The sequence below is a fragment of the Struthio camelus genome, chromosome 20, assembly GCF_040807025.1.
Source record: "Struthio camelus isolate bStrCam1 chromosome 20, bStrCam1.hap1, whole genome shotgun sequence".
In the NCBI taxonomy this organism is placed as follows: domain Eukaryota; kingdom Metazoa; phylum Chordata; class Aves; order Struthioniformes; family Struthionidae; genus Struthio; species Struthio camelus.
This window is the reverse complement of record NC_090961.1, coordinates 2566248-2584824: the sequence shown is the minus strand read 5'-3', so window position 1 is coordinate 2584824 and position 18577 is coordinate 2566248. Positions and strand designations below refer to the sequence as shown.

Sequence of the window (18577 nt, the reverse complement as noted above, 5' to 3'; positions counted from 1 at the left end):
AACACCTGCGTACAGAACACTCTTCAACAGTTTCAAAGCAACCACGGGAGGCAGCTGGGTAAGCATTCTGCAGAGGGCCCTCTAACACGCGGCCGTGTGGCAGAACGCGACTGCTGGCCGCTAACTCGGTGAACGGTACTGAAAAGCGAGCTACGAACGCTGTACGGGAACGTCCGCCAGCATCCCTCAGATCAATTAAGATCGGCTCGTTATGTTTTATGCTTTTATAGCGCTGCTTAATTCGGTACTTCAAATCTGCAGGGCTGAAAGAGTCGTCGTCGTCTTCCGTGACTTAAGTCATTCAAACGAAAACAAAGTGGGGGAAAGAAGAGAAGAGCGTGCAAGCCCGGGGCGGGCCGGGAGGCGGCAGCCGTGAGGGAGGCAGCGTCACGCAGGAGCGGGGCCCGGCCGCGGGCCGCCCTCGCCCCGCTCCCAGCCAGCTCCCATCCCTCCTCCTCTCCCTCCGCAGCCAAAAAGCAGTCCAAGTCACGCCTTCGAAGATATACTCACTTTAGCATCTCGCCGTACCCGTTTCGGACCGTTCCGGGTTAATTTCTCGGCGAAAGCCGGCCCGGCCCGGCCCCCGGCGCCCGCCCAGGCCCCGCCCGCAGAGCGGCCGTTGGCGGCGGGAACGGCCGTTGGGGGAAGGTTCCAGAAGCGCCCGCCCCGGGTCCTGGCGCCCGCCCGCCCCTCCCGCGCCGCCAAGTGGTTTTCAACTACTGAAAACACTTATTTAGGGGGGGGAGGGAAAAAACCACCCCCCCACACACACACACACTTACCAATCACTCACAGCTTGTATTTACACGGCGGCGTTTTCTACACACGTTAAAGTAACAGAGGCCAGCCGTTCAGGTCAACGATAAAACACAGGCATGGCTGTCAAGGCAAGCAGGCAGGCGGCTTAAGGAGGTGAAAACACCCGCCGAATTAAAGTGCAGCCTTTTAAAAGCAGGGGTGGGGAGGGCGAAACCAACCAACCAAACCCAAAACGGCAGCGGCGTTCACCGTTCCCCACGCGAGCGAGCCGTGCAAACGGCATTTCCGTCATCACCAAGTTAGGAGTGCGCTCACCGCCCGCACAAAGGTCTGCCCTGCCGCAAATCACCTCGCAGGTACGCCGAGGCAGGCGGCAACCCTTTCAGCGGCGCCCGCGGTGACGAAGCGCGCGGATTCGCGCGCGTTGAACTTCACGGTTGGGTTACAAGTCTTTATTTAGGGCGAGAAGCGCCGCCTGCGAGGGCCGGCCGGCGCGAACCCCCATCGGGGCTCCCTCTGCTCCGGCTCCACTAGACCGCATAAGCCTTTATGCCTTTCTGCTCTGTGAAACCGCAAATAAAGGCCTCCCAAAGGAAACCGCCACGTCCAAGAGGTCGGACCGACCGCGCGGAGGGCCGGCGCTCCGGACGAAAGCTGCAGAGATCAGGCTGCTGACGGGGCGCCGAAAAGCTAAACTTGATGCGTCTGCTCAGCAAAGCCTGACGCCCGCTGACGCCGCAGAAGGATGGAGCAGGATACGCTCCCCTTCAAAAGGGAGACGCGCGCCTTACAAGAAAAGGCCACACAGGAAGTTGAACTAACGGATTCAGCCAAACTGACCGCAGCAGTTTATTAGGCAAGCTGAAAAGGCAGAACTACGGCGTTAAGAGGAAAAAACAACAAAGCATGATGACAACGAAAATAAATTACAGGGAACTGGGTGATATCTAGGAACAGATTGTCACTGCCCATCGCACAGAAATCAGAATAGGGTCAGACACGGGGCTGCCTAGAACCAGAGGCACCGTCGCGGTGTCTGGTTTGGAGGTGCCCGGCCCCAGACCGAAACCCACGCCGCGGCGGGCGTTCCAGCTCCTGTTCGCGCAAGCAAGCAAGCGCACTGCTGGACAGGGGGCGGCTAGACGTCCTTATGAAAGGTGCATGCTTTGTCAGTAACTTATAACTCACGCAGGAGCAACGGCGTCCAGGCACCGTCCAGGTAGATCCTGTTGGCAGCTGCTCCTCCTTCGGCAGCTCATCCTAGGATTTTAATGCTGCCCCGAGGGCTTCCACGTTCAACAGCGTAGGAGCAACGCCCTTGTCGCGCTCGCTGAATCGCCACAGACCTCCTGCCTCTTCGGCCGCTAGCGCTCAGAATACGAGGATATTCACGTTCCCTGTTTTCAAAGGGCTATGCAAGTCTCGTTTCTTCTAAAACGCAGACCAAGGAGGAGAGCCCTCCTCGTCACAAGGGTTTCATGCTGATGGGTTCCCCGAGGACAGGCTGAATGCAAGATTAGTGCCACCGCAGGGGTAGAGCAAGCAGAAAGGGGTCACCCCCCAGGGCATGGGGAGGAGAAGCCTGGACCTGGGAAGCAGGTAAACAGGGGGGGGGGGGGTCCTCACATCTCAACACAGGTTAATAGTATAATTAGCTGAGTACCTCCCTTTGCAGCTGGGTTTTAACGAAAGTAGCCAGAACTGAATGGCAAGTGAAGTGATCCACTTGGGTGTATGTTAAATGTTCTCAGAGCACGTGGCGATGGGTGAGTTGGGAGTTTAGGCCAGTTTAGGCAAAAGGCAAATCTCAAGTAACTCAGAGGACAACAGCTCCTTCTGGCTATATGCAGAGACAGAACTCGCTTAGCTGAAAATCTTACAAAAAGTCACCTAGTGAATGTAGGCACGTTCAGGCTAGATACAAACCTTGAGAGAGAGGAGCTGTCTGGACTTACATTCTGGGCACAGGTGCCTCAAATCTGCTTCAGATTTTTAGGTGATTTATTTTGATTTAGACCCAGTGGGGAACACCAGCCCCAATGTGTCTAATAATGAGAAAGATTTCACTGGTATGCAATGTTCACATATGCTTATAAATGGAATACTGAATGCTATATTGCTCTCTGAAAAGAATATATAGAAAAGTACTGTTTTCTAAAAAACAAAACACTTAAACATCATTCATTTATGGTTTCTTCTGCTGGAAAGGTACCTCAGGATTAACAGATTATCATCCGTGATTAGCATTCATATTCTGAATTAAGCATCTCTGGTCATTTTTGTGTGTGCACAGACTACTAACTGAAAGGGTATGTGAAATTGCTTTGGATGCAAAAGAACATTGGGAAGAAATTGCATTAGATGGGAGGGAAGAAATGTGACTTTGTCATTACATCTCTTAAGTACGCTCCTATTTTATTTTATTCTTCTCCAGAGAATAATACAGCATTAAATTTTCCAATTATATAAATATATGAACACTGGATTACTAGAGAAAGATAATTGAATATTTTGACTATTCTACAAGCGACCCTTCCTATTAGAAGTAGGAGACAAATTGGGTTTACTGCCCAATTTATAGCCTGTGTGTGTACAGACTATAAAAACCTGTATTAGATCCGGAGAATATAAAGAACATCAAAATACAGAGAGATCTTATCAGTGTTCATTATATATAATAGTTAATTTATTTCACCTAGATATTAGGGTAACTGGTATATGGCAGCAAAAAAATTGATATTTTAGGGCATGGGTGGTACTACTTGAAAGCTCTAAGGAAAGGCAGTCACATTTGTAACATTTCAAATCCTACTCTTCTGTAAGTCTGTCTCTACAGAACATCAATCACAAGATGAGAGAAACTGCAAGCTATTTTCTAGTAACACACTGCCAATCGCAAGACAAATGTCAGATGTCACAAAATGAGAAGTAACCATTTTTCAACTTGTGAACGTCTTCAGATATATCACAATGAAACGGTGAAAAAAATGACCCTTTCACCTTCATTTGTGCTGACAGATGCCAAACGTTGGAGTTTGGCATTTTATCTTCATACTGCAATAATCTTTACGAAACAACCAAAGCTGAGGGCAGTGGCATTAGTCAACAATTGTCCTCTTAACTGTACAATACATAAAATTTCAAACAGTCTAGCTATTACAGAAAGAAAAGATTATCTACTACTATTATTATTTGTGTTAAGGAAAAGACAAAGAAGAGCATAAGGAGGTACTTCTGCATCTTATATTAACACATTCTGAGTCTCAGTTTCTTGTGGGCTCAGCTTGACTTCTGAATTGTACAGCCATGCTACTGATTGCCACTTGGTAAAAATGCATGCTACTTAAAAGTAACATCAAAAAAGTAAACTCTAAACCTTTCTTGAAGCAAGAATTCACTCAATACTGTGTATGCATTTAGTCCATGGCATCAAATGGGTCTAAAGATCCTAAATCCTCTGCACTGAAAATGTACTTCCCATAAGGTCATATTTAAAACATAAGACTTTATCAAAGGTATTTCTGATACGCCAGCCATTACAGCATTTAGGCATCAAGCTGAGATAATTTTCTGCATATATTAAGAACTGAAAGCATACAACTTTTCTCCTAAAAATATCTGTGAAATCAAAACCTACTGAGTTTGAGTTGTTCATGTTCTTATACAACTGAATAGAAAACAGTAAATGAAGGTCCATCAGGATAATAAAGAAGAATAAGCATCTTATTAAAAGATGCTTCATGTAGGCAAAAACTGAGAAGTTCAGGTATGAGACCAAAAAAGAAAAAAAATGGAAAAAAAAAAAAAAAAAGGAGAAACCTTGACTAAACAGCCCTGAAGTGCCAAGTTATTCATGTCCTTTCAAATATCCTCATGTCTCTACTTAGGCCCCTCTAAGTGTGATTATGGAACTCATGGTTCATTTCTTTAAAATTAAGAATACTCTGTATAACTCCTTCAAAAAAAGCTATAATGGTATAGTCCAGCATTCTTGACAAAATATTCTGTTACATAATACAGTTCTAATTTCTAGAGAATTATACTGCTATCTAAGGAAAAAATGAAGAACATATGCAAAGAGAAAAAAGATCTACTTTAGATGCTACTGTAGGTCCAAATAGGATAACAAACAGCCAAAAGCCAAAACCAAAAGAAAATAAAAAACAGTCCTAGGATACTGAAGCGTGAAGTCCAGTGACTGGACTGATTTCACTGGACTCCAAATGAACTCTCAGGCCTGTATACTGCAAAGGGACTCTTACGTAGCTTTTTGCAGAAGCAGCGCTTAGTAGTTGAAGACAAAAACACCGCTTGATTCACCAAATTTGACTGAACAAAGCTAATGTTTCTGTGAATAAGTGTGAGCTTATTGGCTCTCTGGAAGCAAAAAGGGCAAACAGCTTTAGTTTTTCTTTAAAAATTTAACAGTAGTTGTCCTGGCAGAGTCACGTATGAAGAAATGGAAGTAAAAATATTATGATTTCAATGTTTGAAGATTAACTTAAAATGTGAATGAAGTACATAGCTGTAGGCAATGAACAAAATCTGTATTGATACCAACAAATTCAGTCCAAGCTAGCAAAAAAGATGGTCACAGCCTAAAGTTTGACCACATACATAATTCCAGGCTTTAGTGTGCCAAAACACACAACTGGTATTTGAGTCTGCAAATCCTTACTTGCTTTTCACAATACATCCAGTGCATACAAAGCAACATAATTCCTTTCACGTAAGCGTGCCTCTCAATCAGTGCAACCAGTCCCATGATGCTGGTTATCATCCCCTTACAATTTTTGTTGTTTGTCTACATGCATGGTTTTCTATACAAGCGGGATAAAGACACAGTTTGTCACTCAAGATGTACGGCAGGTTCTGTGGAGAAGTAAATAAATAGTCATTGCCAGGAAGGGTCATTACTTGGAAATGGGAGCTTGCAATAGACTTTTTGAAGAGCGTAAATCCAAACAAGCTGTAAAACTATTTTGACTATCAGATGGAGGAATTCAAGAGTCTGTTCCACCTCCTGTTGTATGTACCTGCGAATTAATTCTCACTTCCATCAGTCTCCCCCTGCTCTGCCCTGAAAAAATAGCACCATTAGTATTGATGGTTTCTATAATCTGCAAGCTTACTAGCTGTGGCCACGCGATTCAGGAGGGATGTATGAGCAGCTGGTGTAAGCGGAAGTCCATCTGTCTGGCAGGTAACTAGTGCATTTCGACGCTCCGCAATCCCTCGGCCACAAACCAGGCGCTTCTCATCCAGAACAGCTAGATGGTATTCGCAAAAATCAATCAATGATGCCACTTGCTCACGAAGTGGGAGTGACTTGTATTTTTTTTGAGCCAGGCAGAAGAAAGCTTCCACAAAGGCTTGCCAACACATCCCTGCAAGGAAAAGGAGTTCATAGGAGATTCACAACACAGGAGATTCTCTAGCATACTGCATTCTTTAAACATAATACTTTTGTTTCTTTAGCACCAGAACCGAATGCATATGTGCCAGGGTGCCTGCACATGCAATCATGTGAGTTAACATCTTTTAATTTAAACAGCAGCCACCTAGAATGTTCATTAACAAAACAAAACCCATCTGTCCTTCAAAGACCAAAAGACAATATTTTCTTTGGATATGACACACCTGTCAGGTCATTTAGTGTTTCAGTATAGCAAGTACGCCCAGGCTGGGTTACAGATGGATCATATTCTCAATCGGTGAGGCTGTTCAGAAATAGAGACTGATTTCTACAAACACTAGCCTGAGCAGCAGCCTGGCATCCTCAGTAAAACTGCTACAGCAACAACTGATTTTAAGATTTTGCACAATTAAATTGACATAAGATCAGACTTGATTTCTGTTGCCTCAAGTAGTAAGTTGAAACCCAATCAAATAAACATTAACGTATAGAGCTTCAGGGAATAAAATCCACCTGTGTAGAAAAACAAGTTATATGTGCAACTGAAGTGGGTCGTTTAAACCTTGTCTTTTTAGAGATGGACCTGAAAAAAAAAGTGGAAAGTAGAACCACTCAAACAGTAAGTCTGTAGCACTACAAAGATAACCCCATTACCGGTCTCACGTTATCACAAAAGTGAGTTCTGCTAAGTGTTGCTTTCCATCTACTAAGACTGTAGTATGTATGAATCTTTAGCCTTCCTTCTGGAGGCCAAAGAGGCAATTTTTTATCAGTCATATTGATGACTTTGGTAAGGAAGGTATTTTGCAGTAAAAGCTGGACTGGGCCTCTCTACACCTTCTGTACAAAAGGACTTAGACTGCATTTAAGCCAGTATCCAGCTCCATGTTCTGCTCCACCATTACCCTGCTCAGAAGTGCGGTCCCTGTACTTTTTGTAAATATGTTCTTAACCACTGGACATGCAAAGTGTCCACTTCTCACAGCATAACCCTTTGCTGACCGGATCGATACTAATTAAAGGAGACTACAAATGAGAGATTGGGCACATTGTCCTTCTCCACAGGGCAAATACAATAAAATTGAAACCTGAAAGGTATGCACAGAGGCCTTATTTGGCTCATGACATCTAAGGGAGTTGCCAAAAACTGGAATGGATTTTATTCATCAGCAGCTGTCTTACAGAGGTTTCCCTACAGATCTTCTTTCTCACTTCTTTCAAAACACTACCAACATATCCAATCCAGGCACAGATTTATAGAAATGAAATGGAAATCTAAGTATCAACCTTCCAATATTACTACCAGTCCTCTCAGATGAGGAGATGGCAGTTGGGAGGTAGGTTTTAACAGATTTATCATATAGAATTTAAACTTATTCCAAAGGACTCCAATATCTGCTGTGCCTCCAGAAAAATACATTGTTTGTGCAACGTTAATTAGTCTCCTTTTCTTCTATGTAACTCCCAGATGAGCATACACTTTACTAATGTCAGGAAAGATCCAAGTCAGGTGCTCTAAAATAGTAGTTTTGTTTCAATGACATGAAAGACAACCAGTTGAAGCATGCAAAAAGGGAAAGCAGAGCATTGCCAAAAAATGCTTCCGCTATAACAAAACTCTGCTCTGCTCCTTCATGAACAAAAGTACCCTGCAGAAGCCAGATGCTGCAGGACAGAACTCTTCAGGTGTTGTTTGATCACATCATATTAATAATATATTAACACAGACAGTGCAAAGAGTGGCTGCACATTAACAGTCATTGTTGTTTTTTTAAACCTTGAAGTAATATCTTATTTAATTCCCAATCAAGAAGCCAGACCACAATGCAGCTTTTCAGCAACACGGAACAGTCATAGCTGCTTTGTGTTTTAATTGGTTCACCCAGATCGAACATACCCTTTAGAAGATTATTTTAAGATGAGATATTGAAAGATTTGGGGTTTTTTTAACTCAGCGTTGGTGTACTGATGCCGCTGGAAAGACATATTTTAAAAAATATTACAATTACATTCTGAAGTATAATTTCTCGCAACTAAGAGTGTAGTTGGGGTCACTTATGATCTTGGCTATAAAACAGCTTGCAAAGAAATTGTTGGTTTATCTGAAAGCAGCAGCTGCCAGCTCAATAAATATTTTATCAGTCACGGTGAGCTACAGGCAGAGAAGTACCCTCGGTAGCATACGTACTTTCTAAAGAAGTGACAATCATGTGAAGCATTTAATGAAAAAGTTAGAAACTGCTGTTTTATCACAATAGCAATAGTTATTGTATCGATTACAGGTGGAAGCGGGCCAAACGTAAAGCCACAGATATCTTGAACCACCCTAACGAAAGAAGAAAACACTGACATTTCAATTAGCTTGCTTTCCTTTGAAAGGAATTTAGGAAAAACCTGTTTTATAAGCCAAAGTAGTGAGTGTGGATGAACTCTACAGTAGATACAAGTAAAATGAAGACAGTTTGTATCTTTAGACTGAGCAATGTGATTTATACAGTACAGATTTGGGCAGCCTGAGAAAGATCTATTTTTTTCAGTAGATGAAACTGATTTTCATGTTTATACATAAAGCCACAAAAAATAAGCAATGTAATCAAATTTAGAAAAAAGAGAGAGAGAGAGAGAAAGAGAGAGAGAGAGAAGGATGGAATGCTCTATCTAGAGCCTGCCTTCTTATTAAATTGTGACCTATTTCCTATAATAGGTTAATAGTCTAAATGCAACTATGTAATAGGAAAGTGTTTAGATTCATTTTCCCAACCATTTAGTGCAGTATCAGGAAGATATGTGATGGTCACAGAGTAAATCTCTGAGGAAGCTGGGAATAAGCTCACACAGTATAATAAACAGTTTCCTTTTGGCTTTAAAATGCTAGAGAATTCTTAGTGTCGCTTTGCAAACAACTTTGCCTAGTATCTGTTCTTGTCTGACATCTCTAAGTGCTATATTTTTATTTAAACACCTATTCCTTATGTAGGAATAAATAATTTAGATGATTGATTTCCAGTGTTCCTCCCAGAGGTTGTTCAATGGAAAGTCCACTCCAAGTGGCATGGTATGGCATGGACCTGACAACTCCTGTTGAAGAAGGTGATGTTTTCTCTTTTGAATCAGTGATCTCTCCTACTGCCCTGGAAAGCAGGGGTTGTATATATTTTGCTACTGCCCCTCCTTCCCTCTCTCTAGCCTAGTGTGGTTATTCAATCGTCTTCTCTAAAACTGCCTCTGACCAACTGAAGAAAAGAGGGAGTCCCAGGACAAATTAATCCCTTGTTAGGGTAGATGAATTTCTTATAAAAGCCTTTTAGCCATACTTAGTACACACTTATACTTAGCTTTACAATCCAGGTGGGATGTAAAAAGGCTTAGAAGTGACATAAGTGAATAATGCTTCTAAATGGACAAACAGGAGTGCAATTTCCACCAAGGGGTGCTTGTAGCAGAAAGCACAGCCACTTGTCCGCAATAAGTTGTTAAGTGCTGAGCTGGAGGTTAGTGTTAAAAACATGAGCTTCGAATCCACAGGCTACAGGAAAGACACAAAAGATGAATACCACTGATGAAGCCAGGAGTTTATGATTTGCACAGAAGAGAAGGCTAAAGTCCTAACATTGCTATATGCTTTCACATATAGCAAGTCACCTTTACTTCACAGCCATGGCACTGATGCCAAGTGCCTTGCTTTGTTACTTATATTCATCATGAGTTTGTTCTGGGAAGCGTAACCTGTAACACTCTGCTCCCCTCCCTAAGGAGCCTGCAGGTCAGAAGCAGACTCTTCTGCTGTACGCTGGGTACTTTCGTTTCTGGGCAGCATCTACAGAAGTCAGGCTAGCAAAATATGACTGAGGAGGAAAGCAACTATCTCTAACTGCCTCTGCATGACTAACCTTGGGCCACCAGTAATCATCACTTTGCCTGCGTGCGCAAGGAGGGCTCCAATTTGCCTTTGGTTCACAGGACAATAACTGATGTTTCCATTTCCTAGCAGAAGTTTTACAGGATAGCAAAGCCTCAGAGCTTACTTTTTTTTTTTCATTTAAATAAAAGAAGACAAAATAGTGCAAAAGCAGGAGAGAAAATAATTAAAGCTCTTTGATTTAAAGTTCTGTCAGGATTCTGAAAACATATTCTAATTTGAGAAAAAAGCCATTTTAAAATAAATGTCATTTTCTACATAGGCAGTTTTTAATTTTTCTTCTACGTTCTTGCCCTGTTTACAAATGGCAGGCTGGAATAACCCACAGAACAGAGAGGGTATCGTGTCTGACATAGATAACAGGAACAAAGAAAAGCTTCAAATCGAGATAGCGTAAGAGGCAATGAGAAAATGATCTCAATGGCTGCATTTTGTATGGCCCAGAGGAAAAGCTGCAAGGCTGACAGAAATCAGAAAGGAGCTCCATTTTGTTAGTTATAGTGTTACTGAAAATAAATATTCCTTTCACTGTTGTTCTGGTCGGCAAAACAAAGATAAACATCAACCACACAAAATATGTATGAACAACATTATATGAACAGATTATACAGATTTTGCTTTGCCATAGCACTTTAAAATGGAAAAATGAAAGGTTAACACAGATGTAAGAATAGACCAGGTGGTATTGCAAGCTTACAGTCATTCATTTGAAAAAATAGTTTCCTGGTGCTATGATTAATTTATCTACTTAATAGCTTAATTAAAAATATATATTTCTGTCACAATGTTACACATTTAGTACTACGGAGATGGGTGGACTGGATTTTATTTTTACTTTGCCAAAGAACAAGCAAAATCTTAACATTGGATTAGAACATGAGACTATTTAGCCCTTAAAATGATAATTAAGAAGCATACTTATCCTTAAAGGTTTGGATTTAAGCCCCTCTGTATACTGCCAACACAGCTGTAGTGAGCTAAATGCCATCTGCAGTACCTTGATAGGAACACCCACCTTATTGCTCCAAGAAGTTTATTATTTAATGAATTTTTCTTTTGTTAAAATGCAGCTTTTTGTAATTACAGGACTTTGGAGCCAATTTAATAGCTGAGCACTATGTGAGCCTGTGCAGGAACCTATTATTCTTTGTTTACCAATACCAAAGGCAATGAAAATGAAAATAAGGAGTATCCTGATTGGGGGGGGGGGGGGGGGAGGAGAGAACCTGTTTGGAAAAATAATACAGGTAGTTTTGTTTGCCCCTGAAGGAACCTGTTTGGAGAACAGAGTCGAATCAAAAAGAGAAGTTGAGCATATTTATTTTTAGCTCCCGCATAGCTCGTTTGTTTGTTTTGCTAGACCATGTAAGTTATTCTAATATGGACACATCTCCTTGCACTGTAATTAAGTTAGAGGCTCCACTGGGAATGTCTCTAAATGCTCCTCTACAAACAGCAACAAGAATTATGAATGCAAAATTGCAAGCACAAAAAAAGGGGCCTGCAGAAGACTTGTTCCAACAAAAAACCTGAAAACTAAGAGATCTCTTTCTTCTACAGACAAAAGGAAAATCCCTTGAAACGAAATAGAAAAATTTGTTGTACGTATACATGCTTCAGATGTATGTGCCTTGCTTCCATTATTTCTCCTGGAAACTGGAGGTGTGTTGGAACTAGCAAAACTACAAAAACCCCAGCTTTCATTATCTTCAAATACAATATTACTGTTACCTGATTCTTTGTGATCGATTCCCATGCTGTTCCACCTTCTCGTGATATCAATGTATAGGATATCTACAGAAGCCATTGAAAAATTGCTGTTACTCAGCTTGCAGTTTCTGTTAAAGATGGACAAAATAAAGAAAAATATAGTCTGATTACTTCCAAACTTCCAAGTTAGGAAAACTTCTGTGAGGGCAATTGGGAGAACAACGAAAGAAAAGTTTACCCATGTTGTGTACCCACCTACGATAACAGGCTGAGTCCAACAAAAGTCATACAGTAGATAGATACCAGACAAACCAGCATTTATTAAGCGTACGTGTCTGAAATGGTAAAAGCCCTGATTTTTCACTTACAAATCATTCTATGTATATAACTAGTCGGGCTGTCTGTTCAGATCACGCAGGCACCATCACTGCCAAAAAAAAGGCTCTGCCCATCTAAATCAGATTTGTACATTCAATCTCAGGTCAATATCTAGCAACAAAAAGAAAGCAGGCCATATTATGGATTAACTGGTTTACCTTGGTTTTGCAATAAACAAGCAAAAAAAGAGGAAAATCATGAATATTTCTATTAAAAATATGACTTGATTTACTGTTACAGCTTTCTCCTAGACTATTGCTACTACTCTTCTTGAGGCAGTAACAGAATGGAATGAATTGATACAGTGCAAAAGCCAATACAAATCTGCACAGACTGTCTGCAGAAGGCAGAGTTACATTTTATTAATTTGACTAACTGATACTGTTGGTCTAAAAAGGGTTGGAGGAAAGCTTTCTGGCACAGAATCACTTCCTTATGTTTGAATATTGAACAGAATAATCCTAGGTGTTATTGAACACTGCATGAAAAACAACAGCTCTCCCTCTTCCGGATACATCTTAGGCATTTGGCGATAAGCACATGTCTAGGAGATCTGGCACTTGTGTGGTCTGAGCCTGCAGTATAGTGTTGATCAGTGTATGAGAATTAACCATCTTTCCAGGATTTCCAGATGTCTGGCAGCCTGGCTGGAACTAGCGCACATGCCGAAGAGCTGGCCAATATTTCTATGCAGAAAAAAAACAGGATAATTCTACCCTTCAGTAGCCTAAGCAGACTGCCTTAAAACAGAGAAGAGTTTAAGGTACAGCCTATACAGTCCTTAGAACCTTAGGCAGCATCCAAGCAAGGAGGTGGGCCACATTCTGTGTCTCCCTTTGAGTTATATTTTTTGAATGAAGACACTATTGCAGGCAGCAGACTTTGATTAGCTGAAATTTGGTTGGATAATCTGTGCAACTATTTGCCCTCTCCCCCCACTCCCACATACTTGTGTACCAGTTCATTCTTGAAAAAGAGATGCAGCACACATTTTAGAAACATGACCTTATTTCTGAAATGAGTAGTAAGGACAGCATTTCAGAGAAGGGCCATGCAGATGGTGAAGATCCTCTGGGGAAAAAATAAATACAATATTTGCCAACATTGAAAAGTTTAATTTAAGAGGCATCAGGAAGCTGTAAACACTATTTCATTGAGATATGTTAATTTATTGTAATGATCTTAAGAAGAAATGTTGACATCTATACTTTGCTCATCTGAAAAGTGCCAAATTAAGAGTGGACTAAACAATAGTAAATTCAGAACTGGAAACAATCCTGTACTGGTCTGTGGGTACAGCAGATATATCTATAATTTCTATAATTCAATTTGTTTATGTTCATTCTTGAATGTTAAAGGCCTCTGCATAGAAAACAGATCTCGGTATTTTAAGAGCACATCTGCTCCTGCTTATTTCTTTTGTCATAGTCAATGAAAGACAGAATATGAGATATTTGTACCATGACAAGAACAAATATATCCATAAAAAACAAATACAAAGTATATGAAAAAAATAAATTGAATTCCTTGCCACTGCAAGTTGCAATTTCATGATGCAAACCCTTAGCGCACAATGCATCAGTAACTGGCATTTGGAAATCATCTCTTTTGGCTTAGGGCAGTAGGCTATGCCCTCACAGCTGGCAAAATCAAATCTCAAATCACCCAATCTCAATTTTCACTTTTTCATAATTTTTAAATACTAATACGGTTGTATTCCTAAGGCTTACTAGAAACGTGACATGCTGACTAGGGCTGCAAATAGCATCTTCCAGGTATCACTGATCTGCTGTATAAGGAAGACCCAAGAGCACCTACTAGATGAAGTTCCACAGGTTAGTTTCTGTTCACTTTTTTCTAAGTACTGTACACCTTTAAGATTAGACTCATTCCCAAATATCAAGAGATGTAAAAGGAAGTTATCTCTGTCACCATGCTATTATTTTCTTCATTTATGATACCTGAATTACACGTGCTTCCATAACTTGCTTCTCTACATAGAAATGTGAGGAGGGAGATAACTCTTCATCGTGCCTATTCCCACAAGATTCAATCCACAAGAGTATCTAAAGTGACAGCTTTAAAGAGTTCAGCAGTGTACGTACAAAGTTAAAAAAGCAGCAGGCTGTTTTCTAAGTAGAGTGAGCTGGAACACAAATCCTTTGAATGCAGGGTGTATCTCTTCACAGCCACGCACGAGAACGTCATACAAGTATCTCCCTCAATGCTGCGTCAGGGTGTTCAACGTCAGCATAAGGAGCTGGAGACTGTAATATATATCCCAACGGAAACACAGGCATCCCTGCCCACTCCATAACCCTATTTTACCAGCCTGTGAGTGGCCATTGCTCCATATACATGGCAAGCAGCTATACAAAAAAGTTGTAAGCATAGGGAACATGGAAATTTAAGAAGTGTGTGTTTGCGACAAGGAAAAGTCAATTATATGAATAAATTGAAAGAGAGTGTTTCTTTCTAACAGCCTTTGGAAGCCATTCATAGGTACTCCTGTGTTTCAACTGCTTATTTGCAACCAAATGAATGTTCCTGAGTTTATGACACCATGACAGCTTCCACAATAGCTAATGCCAATTAAAAATGTATTTAGCAAGTTCTAATATATGCTGTTCTTGTACATTTTTTGAAATAATGATTTACAGTAACTGGCTAATATACTTAGGGCGAGATGAACACATGTACTTAGCCTTTATTTTGTGAGCCGAAAAAATAAACACAATAGGACAGATATTACTGTAATTTATAAAAACTCCTCACATGTGTAATATATTTCATGAAGTGGATACTATAAAGATGAATTAAGACAATATGCACACAATTTACTTCCTCAGTCCTTTCTTGGGAAGCATAAGTTAAAGAAAAGGTCATTTTTTACTACAGTGATATGCTAGAGTACCTTAGATTATTCTTTTTTTTTTTTTTTTTTTGCATATGCAAGTTTTATATGGGGCTTTCAGAGGAAAATTATTTTTGCTTTAATTTGGCTTCATTATTTGCCTATTGGGAGAGACCTGTTAGCAAATCCCAACTGCAAAACATCAAATTCACCCAAAAACAGCTTTGGGAACTGCAATGAATCAGCTGCTATAAACAGATGAACCATAAAGTCCTTTCACTTGGGAGAACGGTTGATATAGAATAATATGTTTTTTGAAAAAGTCTGCCATTTTGTTACACTGTTATCAATTCTGTTATCTCAGATTCTTAAATTCTCTTTAGTCTTTTATCTCAAAGAACATTTGCTTTCATGTACACAACCCTCCCCCCCCCGCCAGGATCTCAGAGACAATTCTTAGTTTGGGAAACCATGACAATTTCTGCAGTGATCATTGGCAACATTGTCGGTCTGTCTGTCTATGTGTCTGTCAGTCATGATGCTCCCTCAGGGTGGAAACAGGAACACTTATTCCCAAAAATCAACTTTGGGGTGTCATGCAGTGCTGTACTGGTGACACCAGTAAGCCACCACCACGCAAGTAACTTTCATCGTTCTAATGCCAAATGACAAGACTGAGGAAATGTAGAGCAAAAGAGTATAAAACAGAAAGCCTGTATTATACCCTTAAGCATTTAGTTTGGGGAACCTGCAGTGATAAAAGCATATCCATTTTACAAAAGCTTATGCAACAATTCATCGGATCTTATGGGGAAAAGTTCCTTTAGAATGGCTTACTAAACCTATGAGCTACAAGTATATCACTATTAGGGTCTTCTTTTATCCAACAAAACTCAAGCAGAGCAACAGTAGTGCTACACAACAGGATTTTTAGTTTCTAAACTCTTTACTACACTTTATGCAATTCTTAAAGAAACCTTCACATTACTAACCTTATAAATGTTCGGAAACCTGTTGGCCCAAGCTTTGTTGTCCCTTTTACACCAAGGAATCGGATAAACAATGCAGCCACTCTGTCCACAAGTCGCAGATAATTGAACTGCTTAGCATACTTTGGAAACACTTGCTTGAGACACAAGGAGGGTAGGCCAGCCTCTGTGTTTTTGTTGGTATCATGTTCCAGTCTGTCTGCTGGGCCTGCATCCAATAGCTCTTCTTTTGTGTCTGACACATGCTCCAAAGTCTGAGATCTGTAGCATAAAAAACAATTGTATCTTATGATAACTTTACTCTTGTAAGATTCAATACTATCATTTTTGAAATTTCTTTTAATTATAAAACCTTATTTTATGAAATTTATACAGTAATGAAAACCAAACATAAATACTAAGGTTTCCTAAAGCAGAAAACATGTTATGTAAGTATGTAAAAAAGCTTACAAACAGAATATTCTGTGATGCCAAAAATAACACCTATAAATATGATCGGAAAAGAGATGCCGAATCATAAACAGGCTAATTCTGAGAGCTACTGGTCACTTATAACTGCCCTGGAAATGACAGGGAGCGGGGTACGATCACATCACTTTTATGTCAGTCTTGAAATTTCATCTTTTAAATTAAACCTCTCCTTTGCCAAAATCTTGGGTTCGTTGCCCGAAAAAAGTAAGAACGGGTACATGTTCACCAACACCCGCATGGTCACACTGACCCTGCATGATTCTTTTTATATGGACCTTTGGTTATTATGCGCTAGAAACAGGCCAACAATTTACTCTGCAGCTATTACATGACAGCAAATTCTAGCTGTATCGCTTCTGCACATTGCCCAAACTGGTAAAGCGATGAAAAATATATGATCATATTACCAGCCCTCAGAAATCCAGGGGAATAGCTATCAATCCAGCCACCAAATGACAAGAATCAGCATTTTCTTGATGAGACAGGTGATTTTACATCCTCAAATTACTAGAGCTTAAGACAATACATTTTCCACATGACTCTTCAGCATTTTCTGATAATCACGTTCCTTTAAACTTCATATTACACATTTCAAAATTGAAAATTAAAAACAATTAGTCACTTTTGAAAATCTTGATCAAGGTATGCCAACATGCTTGCCTTATAATGTTTCAAAAATAATTATAGTCTGATTACTGCACTCATTGATAACATCTTTTCAGTTAATCTTCAATAACAGAAAGCCTGGATGGATATCAGATTGTGTTGCTGCTTTCTGCATCCCTGATCTGGAACAATGCTTTTCTCTCTTCTTTTTTGCCTTTTTAAGAAAAGAACCTTTTTACCTTCCCCTCTTACCCTTCCTTGTCCTTGCCAGTAATGCTCCTTACAGCACTCAATAAAACTGATGTAACAAGAGGTTTCCAAAACATCAGGCTCCAGTGAATTAACTTTCACTAAAAAGTTAGATCTTTTGATTTTTTTAAATCTGTTTTTAATGTTTTTCCTTATATCTGCATAATAAATTATGCAGATTTGCCAAATGGATTTGCCAAATCCAAACATTTTTGTAAAGAAGGCTCAGAAGAATCTCCTCAATGAAGGTTTTTCAAAGTCCTATTGAAAAAATATTTCTTGAAATCAATCTTAGAAGCCAGTTAATCTGAAATGTAAATATTCTGGGCACCTCCAACATTCAGTGTACGCACAAATCTGAAGAGCTGATACCTAAAGGACAGCAGCCTTCTAAAGCGAAGCTCAGAATCCCTCAAGCAAGTACAAAATAAATTTTAAATGATTAAAAAGTTTGCCGTGGATAAAAGGAGCACCTATTCAAATTATTTTAAAGTAGGTGAAATGTTCAAGAAAATCTATTATCTGTGGATTGTTGGAAGTTTTTTTCCTGTCGCAGAAAATAGGAATTTTGCAGGGGTCACTGAATGTTGGAAAATAAACAAATGTAAATCAGCTGTTTGTTTCTGTTAAAAAGAAAACAGTAATGCCAGAATTCCTAGGTAGCTCTAGAGCTACTCCATGTATTTTTATTATAGTTGGAATAATAACAATTTCACTAAAAATATCAGGTCAGTAACAACATCATGCTAGGCACTTTCCTGCATCTCCAGCCTATATTTAAAAGGTTGGAGTTGCTCTCTGTTCCCACCTGCCCTGACTCCTATCAGCAAAACATTTACAAAAAGACTGGCTGGTATGTCCAGTTTTTTCAAACACAGAACAATTCTATCCGTTTTCAACCCTCCTCCCCCACCCAAAGCACAGAACTTGTTTTTCTCTGTAGTTTCCTTGTGATGAAGTAGAAACCTTTTGAGAGGTCCAGCAGGAAACAGAGTAACTTGTTTCACATAGAGGAGGAATCACTAAATAACAACAATGTTCAGTTACTATCATCATCAAACAAATTTAGGTAAGTGGAAAAAAGACAACTTTCATGGAATTTCACGCAACATTTCATAGGAAATGAATGTAATAATCTAATGGTATTCAAACTTATATTCCTAAGCGTTTAGAAGCTCTTAGCTTCTCTGGTAAGTAAAAAGTACAAAAAGCACATAAACCTAAGA

General features: G+C 40.1%; 1 protein-coding gene across 1 annotated transcript in view; it reads right to left on the bottom strand.

The window, feature by feature from the left end:
- Nucleotides 1-3412: 3412 nt before the first annotated feature.
- TTLL11 (tubulin tyrosine ligase like 11) overlaps nt 3413-18577 on the bottom strand; it is a 63937-nt gene continuing 48772 nt past the window's right edge. Inside the window, exons 7-9 of the mRNA XM_068914539.1 lie at nt 16029-16286; nt 11826-11932; nt 3413-6146 (exon numbers count right to left, since the gene is read on the bottom strand). Coding sequence (XP_068770640.1) covers nt 5857-6146; nt 11826-11932; nt 16029-16286 — 655 coding nt within the window. The 3' untranslated portion in view covers nt 3413-5856. The remainder of the gene's footprint in view (nt 6147-11825; nt 11933-16028; nt 16287-18577) is intronic.